This window comes from Macaca nemestrina, chromosome X, assembly GCF_043159975.1.
Source record: "Macaca nemestrina isolate mMacNem1 chromosome X, mMacNem.hap1, whole genome shotgun sequence".
Classification (NCBI taxonomy): domain Eukaryota; kingdom Metazoa; phylum Chordata; class Mammalia; order Primates; family Cercopithecidae; genus Macaca; species Macaca nemestrina.
The window spans coordinates 26,135,145-26,150,078 of NC_092145.1; the positions used below are offsets into that span (position 1 = coordinate 26,135,145).

The 14,934-nt window shown below is 36.5% G+C and overlaps 1 protein-coding gene and 1 non-coding gene across 9 annotated transcripts in view; one reads left to right on the forward strand and one right to left on the reverse strand.

Moving 5' to 3' along the window:
• LOC105468455 (SNF2 related chromatin remodeling ATPase 1) overlaps positions 1-14,934 on the forward strand; it is a 76,958-nt gene that overhangs the window by 5,043 nt on the left and 56,981 nt on the right. For all 8 annotated transcript variants that reach the window (XM_011718620.3, XM_011718621.3, XM_011718622.3 and 5 more), the window contains exons 2-9: positions 414-500; positions 2,376-2,542; positions 2,884-2,984; positions 3,091-3,191; positions 6,707-6,886; positions 10,593-10,748; positions 12,461-12,592; positions 13,863-13,931. In XM_011718620.3, the coding sequence (XP_011716922.1) occupies positions 414-500; positions 2,376-2,542; positions 2,884-2,984; positions 3,091-3,191; positions 6,707-6,886; positions 10,593-10,748; positions 12,461-12,592; positions 13,863-13,931 (993 nt within the window). The remainder of the gene's footprint in view (positions 1-413; positions 501-2,375; positions 2,543-2,883; positions 2,985-3,090; positions 3,192-6,706; positions 6,887-10,592; positions 10,749-12,460; positions 12,593-13,862; positions 13,932-14,934) is intronic.
• LOC112424425 (small nucleolar RNA SNORD112) lies at positions 214-285 on the reverse strand. Its single transcript, XR_003015169.1, has one exon. It is a non-coding gene; the product is annotated as a small nucleolar RNA SNORD112 (small nucleolar RNA).

Sequence of the window (14,934 nt, forward strand, 5' to 3'; positions counted from 1 at the left end):
AGGAGTGTTTCTGAGAATTAATATTTACTTTCTTTGAATTCTTTGGTTTGTGGTTGATATTAGCCTTTTCTAGATTTTAAAATCTCTTATTTAATGTTTACACATTTTCTTACACTGTAAATTAAATAATGGATGAGAAAGCTCAATGTTTCGCCTTTTGGGTTTTATTCCAATTAATATTTCTCTGGCATTCACAATTTTTCAGATGTTTTTATTGGACCTCAGGTGTACAGAACTGGATTAATCATAAGCCTTGCTTCGTGACATGCTCTCATCGTCAGTCCATGCATGTCCCACATTGATTTATATATTTAGTTATGTAATTGCTTTCCACCTTCTTCTAATGAGAACATTGACCAATTTAAGAACCTTGCTTTGCAATTTGATGACATTTATTTTCTTTGAAATTCTAGAAAAACGTTTCTTCATTTCAACTCAAACTTGCTGCTAAAGCTCCTAAATCTGAAAAGGAAATGGACCCGGAATATGAAGAGAAAATGGTAAATGTACTCTTGGATAGGATAGTGAATGCTGTAGTTAATTTTTATAGTTGAGATGTTAAAGACGAAAAAATACGTATGTATATGTAATGCATAGAGAATCATCGATTTTAGAATTGGAAAGTAATTTAATATACAATCTGTCACAATATTTTATGTTGAATAAATTAACCTCATTTTCAGATGAGGAATTAAAGGATCAGGGAAGCTATATGTCATAGTTGGGACTAGAAGTCACATCTCATTTTTGTTCAGTGCTCTCTGTCCCATAATAAAATACTTTAAGCTAGAAATATTTATTTATGAGGTGAAAAAATCAGTGGTAATACCACTGTGGCTTTGTGACCTGAGAGAAATCCAGTCACAAAGCCAGATTTTCATATTTTTCTTTCTTTCTCCTTCTTTGGACATATGAATAAATGCTACACATTAATGAAATATGTAATACGTCAATACACTTTAAAGGGAAGAATATTTGTCCAATGCATGAAAATATCACATATTTAAGCAGCATAATCTTAGTTATACTTACATATTGCTTGCTATAATACATTTAATTATTTAATTTTTAGTCACTAAAATCCATATTTTAGCCTTAATTTTAACTAAACTCTTATAACCTTGGATCTTTCAACAATTTGACAGGTGGTCGAAATGGATTTTTTTTTTCTCTGAGGGATTGTTTTTGCTATAATATTATAAAAATAAGTAGAGATGAAATATATATTTTTTGGTTGTTGATAGCTATTTTATAAGACTTTATGTTTAAGGCCACATCTAATGTAGGTAGGCAATGTTTTAACAACTCTAAAAATAACATTCCAGTGAGGATAACATAAAATGGAAAGTTTTTGGCCTCCTTCCAGCTCATGGTCTGAATTTATCTAACTCTTATATTTATGTTAATGAACTCTTCTGTAAGTTTTCTGGGTTATTAATTATGCATCCTTCATTAGCAATCAACTATTCTTTACTCTGTGGTTGGAAAGCGACTTTGAATAAATAAATAGTCTATTTTTTCCTTTATCTAGAATGATGTATATGTCTTTTGATTTTTTAAGATTTTTTAGTGAAACAAAGTTTTATTGCCTGTATATGGTACATGTTCCCTGACCTTTTACAATGTATTGAGAAATTAGAATACATATCAACTTTTAATAGTTAATATATATTAACTATTTCACATATATGTGTGTGTGTTTATATATTTTTCCCAAATTCTGCTTACTTTGGGGAGAAAGTTTATATGCTACTAGCATAAAATACAGTTTTCTAGATCCCTGTGAGTGAAGAGAGGACTGTTTGTTACATTACTATACCATGACATTGAAAATATTTTGAGACAAGATGATACTGTATTTTAAGATTTAAGTTATTTCTGGATACAACTTGAAAATTCTTAAGAGTTCAGTTTATGGTATATATATATCATAGTTAATTTATATTTCAATATTTGGGATATGTTACATATTTGATGCTTAATTTTGTTACTATTTTATTTAATAAAATAATGTTTTGGAAAGAGATTTGCTTTATGATTATGACTCTTTAAGAAGGATATTTGTTACTGGGGAATTTACTGTCAGATCATTTTTCTTCCCTTCAAACTATTTGAAAATACATTTTCAAATTCTGCTATTTATTAGCTGTGCAAGGTTGGGCAAATTACTTACCCTCTCTGTGCTTCGGTAGCATGTAGTTACAGTGGAGATGATACCTGTAACTACGTCATAGGTTTCTTAAGATAATTGAGTGGATTAGTATGTTTAAAGTGCTAAGAGTGTTGTACAAAGTAAATGCAATGCAAGTATTCGTTAAATGACTTTGAAGGAATGAAAAGCAAAGTCCTTACTTTTCTTTTGTTTTGCAAATTAGAAAGCCGACCGAGCAAAGAGATTTGAATTTTTACTGAAGCAGACAGAACTTTTTGCACATTTCATTCAGCCTTCAGCACAGAAATCTCCAACATCTCCACTGAACATGAAATTGGGACGTCCTCGAATAAAGAAAGATGAAAAGCAGAGCTTAATTTCTGCTGGAGAGTATGTTGGCACCTCTCTCTCTATTTTCTTTCCTTTCTCCTGCCTTTTCTTCCTCCTGTCCTCCCTGATCCCTTCATGCACCCCTTCCCTCTTTATTGTTCAGTATACCTTCATGTGACAAAAAATAAGGGTATTGCCATTATAATTATGTTTTGAAGACACCTATATTTTTTTCTCACTAGAGGCTGATCAGTAAAAATGTAGGCTGGTTCTACCGATTTCTAAGCAATACCTTGGACAACTCATTCTTTTTCTGTAAAAGATAATAGCCATGTACACTGATTTAATTGATACCTTAGCATTTGGGTCGAATATGAAGGGATTTCCTTTTTTAATTTCAGCTACCGCCACAGGCGCACAGAGCAAGAAGAAGATGAAGAGCTACTGTCGGAGAGTCGGAAAACATCTAATGTGTGTATTAGATTTGAGGTGTCACCTTCATGTAAGTACTTCGTCACATTGGTGAGTTCTTTTTCAATTTAGTTTTAGGAAAATTTTACTTGAGTATATTAATGAAAGTATGAAACGTCCTTGCATTTTTTCCCCAGATGTGAAAGGGGGGCCACTGAGAGATTATCAGATTCGAGGACTGAATTGGTTGATATCTTTATATGAAAATGGAGTCAATGGCATTTTGGCTGATGAAATGGTAAGGAATCGGTAGCTAAAACCACATTCTCAGTTATCAATGATTTTTATGTAAATTTGAAAAACCTGAGCTTACCTGCCCCCGCTCCCCGATGCCTGGAGGCTTTTTTAAAGTTGTTACCATGTAAAAGGTATTTTGTAGCCTTAGAATTATTATTATTTTTTTTGAGAGAGGGTTTCTCTGTGTTGTCCAGGCTTGAGTGCAGTGGTACAATCTCGGCTCACTGCATCCTCGACTTCCTGGGTTCAAGCGATCCTCCTGCCTCAGCCTCCTGAGAAGCTGCGACTCCAGGCACGTGCCCACCACACTGGGCTAATTTTTATTTTTATTTTTAGTAGAGACAGGTCTTGCCATGTCAACCAGACTGATTTTGAACTCCTGGGCTCAAGCAGTCCTCCCACCTCGACTTCCCAAAGTGTTAGGATTACAGGTGTGAGCCACAGCACCTGGCTAGAATTGTTTTGTTAAGTAACCGCTAGAACACAGACTTTCACAGGCCATAAAACTCTGCTTTCCTCAAGTGGTCCAAAAACCTTCCCTGTACTTTTGTTTTTGTTTGCAGTTTGGCTTCCAGGAAGCACAGAGTGAAGATGGATGCCCAAATGATGCCTTTATGTAACTTTTTAAAAAAATTTTTTTTGAGATGGAGTCTTGCTCTGTCACCCAGACTAGAGTGCAGTGGCACGATCTCAGCTCACTGCAGCCTCCACCTCCCAGGTTCAAGCAGTTCTCTGTCTCAGCCTCCTGAGTAGCTGGGATTACAGGCACCTGCCACCACATCCGGCTAACTTTTTTTGTATTTTTAGTAGAGATGGGGTTTCACCATTTTGGCCAGGCTGGTCTTGAACTCCTGACCTCGTGATCCACCCGCCTCGGCCTCCCAAAGTGCTGGGATTACAGGTGTGAACCACCCCCACCCTGACTTTATGTAACCTTTAATGGTCTGCCCCATGTGTCCTTCTGTCTTTTCCTATTCTTTATCTACTTGTCTTTCTTACTTTCCTTGTCTCTTTATTTCTATTTTGCCATCAATTTATGTTCCATGTTTTGATTGTAGGCTACCTGAAATCCTTTTGGGAATAAGGCGGGGTATACAAACCAAGCAATACATAAATGACTGACTGAATATATGCATGTGTGAATGAATATCAATATTTTGACTTGTGAACAATCAAAAAGTGCATAGGTGGAATAAGGAATGAATAAAGAGTAATGCTGAATCTTGATACAGTACAGTGCATGGTGGGGCTTTGGAAATCAGTGAAGGAGTTATAAATGTGTAATAAAATAACCGAACAGGAAAAAGTAAGGCACGTAAGATGCTAATTCATCAGCTAAAAGGGGAATATATGAAGGCCTATATTTGTATTTGAAGACCAAATTAATAAAATGGGATTTAAGAGAGGGCAGGGAAAGTTCTAAATCCATATAACTCAATAATATTCGTATTTATGTGACTCTGAAACCATACTTGTAACCACTATTATCCAGAAGAGCCACATGATGATATGTGCCCTATGGCGTCTAGTATAGTTAGTAGTCAGTTGCATAAGTACTCATCCCTGGTTGAGCAACTGTTGGGTGTGTGGCAGAGGATCCCTTAAAGCAAGGGTCTGTAGCTCCTTATATTTAGGTATTCTGATTTGAAGACTATTGTCAGTTCAGAGGGGGAGGAGCTTGGTAAGTTGGACAATGGAAGGACCAGGATTATTTGCCCCAAGCAGCTCTTGGCTGCAGCCTGTCTAAACATGAAGGATCTGGTCTTTAGTGATGTATTTATGCTACCAGATATATATAATATATGATATATAAAATATATATAAAATATATATCTAGTATCAGCATAAATATATATTATACATAACATATATTTATATAATATATAATATATAAATATACATATCATATATACTTAGATATAATATTTAAGTATATATGATATGTATATTTATATGTATATATATTTTTTGAGATGGAGTTTTGCTCTTGTTGCCCAGGCTGGAGTGCAATGGCGTGATCTTGGCTTACTGCAGCCTCTGCCTCCCGGGTTCAAGCGGTTCTCCTGCCCCAGCCTCCCAGGTAGCTGGGATTACAGGCGCCCGCCACCACGCCTGGCTAATTTTGTATTTTTAGTAGAGATGGGGGTTTCACCATGTTGGTCAGGCTGGTCTCAAACTCCTGACTTCAGGTGATCCACCTGCCTTGGTCTCCCAAAGTGCTGGGATTACAGGTGTGAGCCACTGCACCCAGCCAATACTAGATATGTTTTAATTCCTAAAAAATAGACACTTTAAGGAGTATAGAAAATTTGGAAAAAAATAAATAAATCACTAAAATTAAATTATACTTGTGCTACTTAGAAGTAACCACAGCTAACATTTTGGCATATTTCTTTTTAGTCTTTTTCTTCTGGTTGTACTTATTTTGTATAGTTGAAATCTTATTGTATGTATAATTTGACATTCTGATTTATTTACATTCATACATATTTTCCATGTAATTAAGACATTTTCTGAACATAATTATTACATAATAATCCTAGGGAGGTACCATAATTTTATTCAACTTCTCTCTTATTGCTTTTCATTTGGATTGCCTGATGTATAGTGTAAATAATGCCACTATAAGAATCTTGTAATTTAGTTTTTCTGTACCTCTCAGATTATTTCCATAGGATTCCTGGAAGTAGAATTACTTGGTTAAGGAATATAAACATTTTAAGGTTTTCATGTATAGTATTCATAAAAGTTGTCTCATTAAGTGACATATCAGATAGGACACAATCTAAAAAAAATAGCTTTAAGCAGACATTTATAAAAAGAAGTATATATCTTGCTCAGAGATAAAACCAAAAGCAGTTTTAAGAGGCCAAAAAAGGCTTAGTTCCCTTTCTTATGGGTTAGGTATCTGTTCATAGGTATTGAATATGTTATTTTTTAAAAAGTCCTCTGGAATTGGTGATCTCTCTAAGATTCTTTCTGGCTGAAAAATTCTGTTCTTTTGTGGTTCCTAAGGTTTTTAAGAGTGTGAGATGCAAGTACAGAGCCACAAGCCCCTTGAGACACATAGTCTGAATATTTAATGTCTGGGCTGTAATAATGTTAGGAACAATAGGAAAGAAAGACCAGTATCTAAGCAGGCTGGCAAAGGAAGCGTGTCTTTGTAAAACAAACACACAGAAAATTCCTAACTTCAGAACAAGTAGAAAAATTATCTAGTAGATTGCTTGCTCCTTTAGGAGGAAAAATGTTCTAAATAGAAAGTTGCTTTGTTGAGCAACATTCTGACTGCAAGTTACTGGTTTCAGTTTGTGCTCACGGTAAGTACAATACTGAATTGGAATGATTTGATTATCTTCTTTAAAAAAGGTATTTGGTATTTTTACTTTTCATTGGTAGAAACATAATTGCCTTTGCAAGATAGTGGACAAAGATATTTTGTTATGTTGTTGCTAACAAGATGTTTCCATACAGAAAAAATGTTCATGGATTTTTTTCCTTGTGATGATAATGCAGGGTCTTGGGAAAACTTTACAAACAATTGCTTTGCTTGGTTACCTGAAACACTACCGAAATATTCCTGGACCTCACATGGTTTTAGTTCCAAAGTCTACTTTACACAACTGGATGAATGAATTTAAACGATGGGTCCCATCTCTCCGTGTCATTTGTTTTGTTGGAGACAAGGATGCCAGAGTAAGTGAGAAACGTGTAAAAAGACAGTCCAACATTTCTGGAGTTTAGTTACATATTATTGCTGTTAAAAACATCTGAGTTGACTACTACTAAGTAAGACTTAAGTTGTACGTACCCTAAGCTAGGCTCTGTTTTAAGTGTTTTGCATCTATTTAATTCTCACAACACTCCCATGAGGTAGATATATCACCTACTAATAATAGACAATCCATTATTATGCTTCGTCTACATTTGCTTTAACTAGTTAATTAACCTAAGCCGTTTTGAATTGTACTTTGAGTGACTTTTCATTAAAAGCATCTTATTTTATTGACAGTATATCTTACCAGTGACTCTCATTTGTGCTATTTTGAAGCCAACAATATATAAATTTGCATGACTTAAAATTTTATATTTAAGTTTTTGCCTTTTGACTTGGTATACACACACGCATATGCATGTACACAACTGGAACCTCTTCTATATGTACAGAGAGCCTCGTGTTTTGTGTTTATGCATAGACACAGCTTTCAGTTTTGGTCTTTGAACAGAAAAATACATGTCTGTATATGTTATCAGGTAATATTAGAAACTGGGCATTTTTTGGGGGGGTGTTTAAATTAGCCATTTGTCAATCTAGTAGGCTCCAGTCATTTTAGGACTGTAGAATTAATCTAAAACTAATAAATTATGCAAAAATACTAAAATAATCAGCTTAGAAAGCATATTATTAAACTTTGTCTTTATTTTGCCTCCAGAGAACACAGTTTAGAGATGTATTCTGTTTTCCATATTTAGATAGGTTATCTAAAGATATCCTCAAAAGAATGGTAGCATAATGAATTACATAATTTTATCCTCATCATTTTGCTTGAAGAAAAATTACTTAAATTTATTTAAATTTAACATAAATAATTTAAATATTGAAATATTGAGCTCATAAGTTTGCAATTACAGGCCAGATTCTTCCCTATGCCTAATATTTCCCCAAAGCAAATTAGTCACTTAGAACTCTTTCTGGTCACCACTGTTACCTAATGTAATACCACTCCATATAAACTTTGCATTTCTAAAGTATTGAACTTTTGCTGAAATTATTTCTTAAAGATTAAAAGCAAAAGATACATATCTAGGTTTGTGTTTTCATAATGTCTCAGTATATTTATTTTATGACTGCCCTATCTCTGCTTCCTGGGGAGGCTGGGATTCTGGTGGCTTGAAAAATTTCTTTGTTTCTTTTTCCAGAGGCAGAGTCTCGCTCTGTCGCCCAGGCTGGAGTGCAGTGACGCAATCATAGCTCACTGCAGCCTTGAACTCCTGGGCTCAAGCGATCCTCTCACCTCGGGTTCCTGAGTTGCTGGGACTACAAGTGTGCACCACTGTGCCTGGCTTTGAAAAATTTCTTAATCTTGAAAACCAGTCTTCAAAGTTAGTGTTTTTCAAATTGTGAGTTGCTACCCATTAGTGGGTTGTGAATTCAGCTTAGTACTTGGTGACAACAATTTTCTACAAGATTGAGAGAGAATGGAATAGCAAATTGCAGAGTGTTTCATACTATAATAAGGATAAATATTGCTTTGAGAAACTCTTAAGTTGCCTCTTTCTGTGTACACACACTCAAACATATATGTTTATGCTGGATTGCAATTCAAAAGGTAATTTTGCTGTGGCCCATGGTCAAAAGAGTTTGAAAACCAATAATTACTAATTACATAAATAATAAATGTACCATGTTCAGCACTTAGAGATCGATGTGGATATGAATAGAGGAAGTCCAGATCATTATATATAGACAGATTTGAATCTTGGTACAACATAGGATAGATATGTTGGGTCTTTGTATTTTCCTGGTCTTCTGTAAACATTTTATGAAGGTAATATTTTAATAATAAAAATTTACTGTAGGTTATAATAGGCATTTAATTGAGTTGGGAGATTATTAGAGATACTCTTGATCCTGTCTGATTGATACCAGTGTGCTTTGTGGCCCCTTCCTTTTCCACGCCAGAGGTATCAAAGATAGTAGACATAGAAATGGGTTTGATTTCAGTTATGGCTTTGCTACTGATTATGTGGGGTTGACTGTCTTGAAGGGCCTTAATTTTTTCACCTCTAAAATGAGAGCTTTTGGATTATGTGACACCTTTAATGTTTTTTCAAGATGTTTAGCTCTAAATTTATCCAATAGTTACAAAAAATTCAAAGCAGAGCTAATTTAAATTAAAAATATGCATTTGTTCCATGAAACTTGTAGGTGAAACCATCAAACTGAGAGCTTCACAAAATCAAATAAGGATAAGGTGTTAGCACGACTGAATGGGGTCTGGCACTCTACTTCTCTTTATTTTGTCTCCTATTCCCTAATGTCTTAATTAAATTTATAAATGTGATCACTTCCCAGGGTGCAACTGAGATCTCTGAAAAGGCCTTTTTTTTTTTTATTCTGTCCTCCTCTTCAGTCCAGGTGATTCTCTTATACATAGTAGACACTCAGTAAATATCTGTTGAATGAGTCTGCAGTGTGTTTAGTGCATAGTTGTGAATTATGAAATAAAGACTTGGCAGGGAACAGTTAATTTTGTTTATGCACTGTAACTTCAGATTTATAAAACTTTTTTTTTTTTTTTTGAGATGGAGTCTCATTCTGTCACAAAGGCTTGAGTGCAGTGGTGACATCTCAACTCACTGCAACCTCCCCGCCTTCTGGGCTCAAGCAGTTCTCCTGCCTCAGCCTCCCAAGTGGCTGGGATTACAGGTGTAAGCCACCATGCCCAGCTAATTTTTGTAATTTTTAGTAGAGACGGGATTTCACCATGTTGGCCAGGCTGTTCTTGAACTCCTGACCTCGTGATCTATCCGCCTCGGCCTCCCAAAGTGCTGACATTACAGGCATGAGCCACCGTGCCCAGCGAGATTTATAATACTAGTCATCCTCTTCTTAATATAGATTTTGCTGCTTCCCATTAACTTTTGTGGTTTTATTTTGACCGATAACATCTGGAATTCAGCTCATACAAGTTAAAAATGCTCTCAGTCAACTTACCTACCATGTTGGCCACTGCCTGTGAAGACTTAAAAATAGTTTTAAATAGTCTCACTGTTTTCCATAGCCTCCTGTACTAGACAGAGCAAGTCCCCTTTATGAAATCACATTTGTAAACCTCATGGCAACATCTGGAACTTCACAAAAACATTAATGGGCTTCCATGACCTTTTAACAAAAAGTGTATGACTCAGCCCAGCTAGAAAATGAAGAAGGGACATACGAGAGTTCTCAAAAGGTTGGAATCATTCATGCACATTGAGTTCTTTCTATTTGTTCAAACTGTATTATGTTGGTAACTCTTGGATCTTGGCAAGAATATGTTGTTCAGAAAGAGTTACTTTGTCTGTGTTCTTTTGGATGCCCCATGATATAAAGACAAGCCTAGTAACTTTGTGATTCCTGGTCATATGGACTTTTCTAGGTCATTGGATCTGCGGTATTTCTGTAAGGGAAGCCTTTGTTTCTCTTCTGCTAATGAATATATTAGCAGATCATCCAGATAATTGACCACACAGCTATCTTTGGGCCTCAGTTTTCCCATCTCTAAAATGGATGAAACTAAATGATCCTCAGGGTCTCTTACAATTCTTAATATTTTCTTGATACTTTAATTCTGTGATCATCTTGTAACATCTTCTAATATAAATATATTCTAATATGAAGTATTTTATTTTGCATTAGGCTGCTTTTATTCGTGATGAAATGATGCCAGGAGAGTGGGATGTTTGCGTTACTTCTTATGAGATGGTAATTAAAGAAAAATCTGTATTCAAAAAGTTTCACTGGCGATACCTAGTCATTGATGAAGCTCACAGAATAAAGAATGAAAAATCTAAGGTAAGTTATCAATATCTTTATTAAAGTTTTCATTTAATTACCAGATTTGTTTGTTCCCTTTTCTGTATTCAGAATAAAAAATGATGGAACAGTCGAGTGCGCTGGCTCACGCCTGTAATCCCAGCACTTTGGGAGGCCGAGGTGGGCGGATCACAAGGTCAAGAGATCGAGACGATTCTGGCCAACACGGTGAAACCCCATCTCTACTAAAAATACAAAAATTGGCAGGGCGTGGTGGTGCGCACCTGTAGTCCCAGCTACTTGGGAGGCTGAGGCAGGAGAATAGCTTGAACCCGGGAGGCGGAGATTGCAGTGAGCGGAGATTGCACCACTGCACTCCAGCCTGGCAACAGAGCGAGACTCTGTCTCAAAATGGAACATCATGATTTTATTCATGGAATGTGAATGCAAATCTAAATTATTGAATATAAGACACATTAAAATTGAGCACAGTTTTTAATGTAAAGAAAATTAAGTGTTCCTTTGCTCTACCTCCTGTGTCTGTGTTATGCTGTAGTATTTTAATTTTGTTGAGAGTATTTAGTGTACAAATATCATTTGTATTGATTTATTTTTTATTGAGGGGCTACCTTATATGTATTTATATGGATGAGAGAAAATAATTTCCTGGAATTATCTGACTTGTGTGAATTAGAGTGTGGTGTTAACATTGAAAAATATCAGTATTTCTTGCCATTCAATTCCATCAGCAGTAGGAAAAGCTTCAATTATGGTGAACCTCTCTTTGGATCACTGGGCTAATTTGGGAGAAACAGGGACAGAACTGGAGCAAAACCACCAGGTGGATTATACTAATTTCAAATTGGAACTAATATCTGACAAGAGGATGCATGTTAGAAATAATTTTATATTTAAAAGCATTATAAAAATGCATTTTTGTTCACATGATTACCATTTTTTTGTGCTTTTTGTGTCTTAATTTTTGTGGTCTTGTGTTTAGAAAGTTAATATAAGTTACTGGGAAAATCAGCTCAATTCTGGGGCTTAAAAATTGTGACCAGGCCAAGTTAGAACATGTCTAGGCATGTAGATGAATGTGGTTGGTGGGGAGATGGAGATTTTATTGTGTAAAATGGCTAACCTGGATTCCATGGAGAAGTTCTGACTGTTTTCTGTGAGCCCAAAATGGGGAAACTAAAATATTGAAGTTGCGGGGAGGGTCTCAGGTATAAATATGATCTGCATTTTTTTTTTTTTTTTTTTATTGTGAGACAGAGTCTTACTCCGTTGCCCAGGGTAGAGTGCAGTGGCATGATTTCGGCTCACTGCAACCTCTGCCTCCTGGGTTCAAGCGATTCTCCTGCCTCAGCCTCCTGAGTAGCTGGGATTACAGGCGTGCACCATCATGCCCAGCTATTTTTTTTTTTTTGTATTTTTAGTAGAGATGGGGTTTCACCATGTTGACGAGGCTGGTCTCAAACTCCTGACCTGAGGTGATCCACCTGCTTTGACCTCCCAAAGTGCTGGGATTACAGGTGTGAGCCACTGTGACTGGCTTGCATTCTTTTAAGTATAGAAATGTTCAGTTTTGCCTTACTGCAGCTTTGTCGCTTGAACTGGGGTATTTTTCCATAGACAATTTTCAAGTTATATTGTAGTAAAAAATGTATTGGTTGGATAAATTACAGTATAACTGAATGTTGAGCATTCTAATAAGTAAAATAATCCTCATATGAGTATTATTTTTGCAGCTTTCAGAGATTGTTCGTGAGTTCAAGTCGACTAACCGCTTGCTCCTAACTGGAACACCTTTGCAGAATAACCTGCATGAACTGTGGGCCTTACTCAACTTTTTATTGCCTGATGTCTTTAATTCTGCAGATGTAAGTTTAAGCCATACATTTTAAGTATAACTTTCTTATGTTCATTGACATGTGTTTTAAAACACTATAGATTGAAATTTATGGTACTTTTTAATTTGTAATTTTTTATCTGCATGTTTTGGTTTTCTTAGGAAAGAGTTCTTTAAAAGTTTTTAAATGGGGATCTTTTGAGAGATAGTATGCTTCTTGTCTTTGAGATTAACCTGCATGTTCAACTTTGCCTCTATCACATTGCTCCTAAAACTTATGATATGAGGCTGAGTCCATAGTAGTGCATTCAACATTTTATTTTCATTAAGTTGAAGTGGTTTGAAACATATTTCTGTATACTAGTTTGGCAGGTGGAAGCTATAAAATGATCTTTGATTATTGTAGGCATTGACATTTGGTGAGTGCTAAAGAGCTCAGAGTATGTGAAAGACAGCATATTGTGTAAATGTGTGATTTATATATATATATTTTATCATTAACACAAAGTTATGCTAGGACACCAAACTAAATTGAAAGATTTAAGAACTTTGGTGCTTGATTTTTCCCATTATTGTTATTATTATTATTATTTTAAGAGGGAGTCTCACTCTGTTGCCCAGGCTGGAGTACCGTGGCGCAATCTCAGCTCCCTGCAACCTCTGCCTCCTGGGTTCGAGTGATTCTCCTGCCTCAGCCTCCCCAGTAGCTGGGATTACTGGTCCCCGTCACCACACCTGGCTAATTTTTTGTGTTTTTAGTAGAGACAGGGTTTTGCCATGTTGGCCAGGCTGGTCTCGAACTCCTGACCTCAAGTGGTCTGCCTGCCTCGGCCTCCCAAAGTGCTGGGATTACAGGTGTGAGCCACTGCACCCGGCCCCATTATGATTATTAATTAATAATAAAAAGTAGCAAGTTCAACCATAAGTTGGTTTGCACACTTTATTTTGCTTTTATTTGTTTTATTGTTTGGTAAAATTAACATTTTTATTAGCATTATGTCTTTGATTTTATATTCTACTTTTTAAACTGGACATAATATTACTACAGTATGGGGAAGCCTAATAAATATCTTTTAAGGAAAAAGTTGATGGAATTCTTATACAATGGGGCTCAAATTTTGTTAACTGCTCCAGTATTTTACCTATTTTCAGAAGTAAATAATAGTAGCCATCACAGCCAATAATATTTTTGAAAGTACTTTTTAAATGCATTATTTCCATATTGGTTGTGTAAGAATCTATAGAATATCAGGTATATTTAAAAAAACTGCACTCATTGGAGAATTTCCGCCCCTCTACAGGACTTTGATTCTTGGTTTGACACTAAAAATTGTCTTGGTGATCAAAAACTCGTGGAAAGACTTCATGCAGTAAGTAATAGCAGACAAGAACATTCAGTAATTAAATAGTGTATACAGATTGACCCAGCAAACAAAATGCTATAGACTCTGTTTGAACTTGTGTTTGCCTCTTGGCTCAATGTCACTGTTTCTCCCTCCCAACCTTTCTGACAGCCTCTTTTGTGTATTTTTGTTTTTTTTTCCTCTATGTCCTCAGCCTCTCTCTAGAACAGCTTTTTTGCCTTGGCTCTACCCTGTGAACAATGTGGTCCTCTCCAACAGAGAGGCTGTTCCTGATCCCACACCCCACAGTTCCTCAGGATGGTATTGGTATTCTTCTAGTTCCCCCACTGCCACTTCTAAGCCACTGCTTCTCCACTGTCATGTATAAAGCTCTTCCTTTGAGGCCTAAGCTGTCTTGCAGTTTTACCCTCCACCCATTCTCTTTTCTGTTAATCTGTTCATCATCAGGTGGCTCCTTAACGTTTATTGTTTGCCAGTTTTATATTCTTTTTTTCCCTTTGAGAGGCAGAGTCTCGCTCTGTCGGCCAGGCTGGAGTGCAGTGGCATAATCTCAGCTCACTGCAACCTCCGCCTCCCGGGCTCAAGCAATTCTCCTGCCTCAGCCTCCTGAGTAGCTGGGATTACAGGCATGTGCCACCTCACCTGGCTAATTTTTGTATTTTTAGTAGAAATGGGGTTTCACCGTGCTGGCCAGGCTGGTCTCGAACTCCCGACCTCAGGTAATCCATCCGCCTGGGCCTCCCAAAGTGCTGGGATTACAGGTGTGAGCCACTGCGCCCAACCTTTTTTTTTTTTTGAGAGAGTCTCGCTCTATAGCCCAGACTGCTGGAGTGCAGTGGCACGATCTCGGCTCACTGCAGCTTCCACCTCCTGTGTTCAAGCAGTTCTCTTGCCTCAGCCTCCCAAGCAGCTGGGACTAACGGCACGTGCCACCACCCCCGGCTAATTTTTGTATTTTTAGTAGAGACAGGTTTTCACCATTTTGGCCAGGCTGGTCTCGAACTCCTGA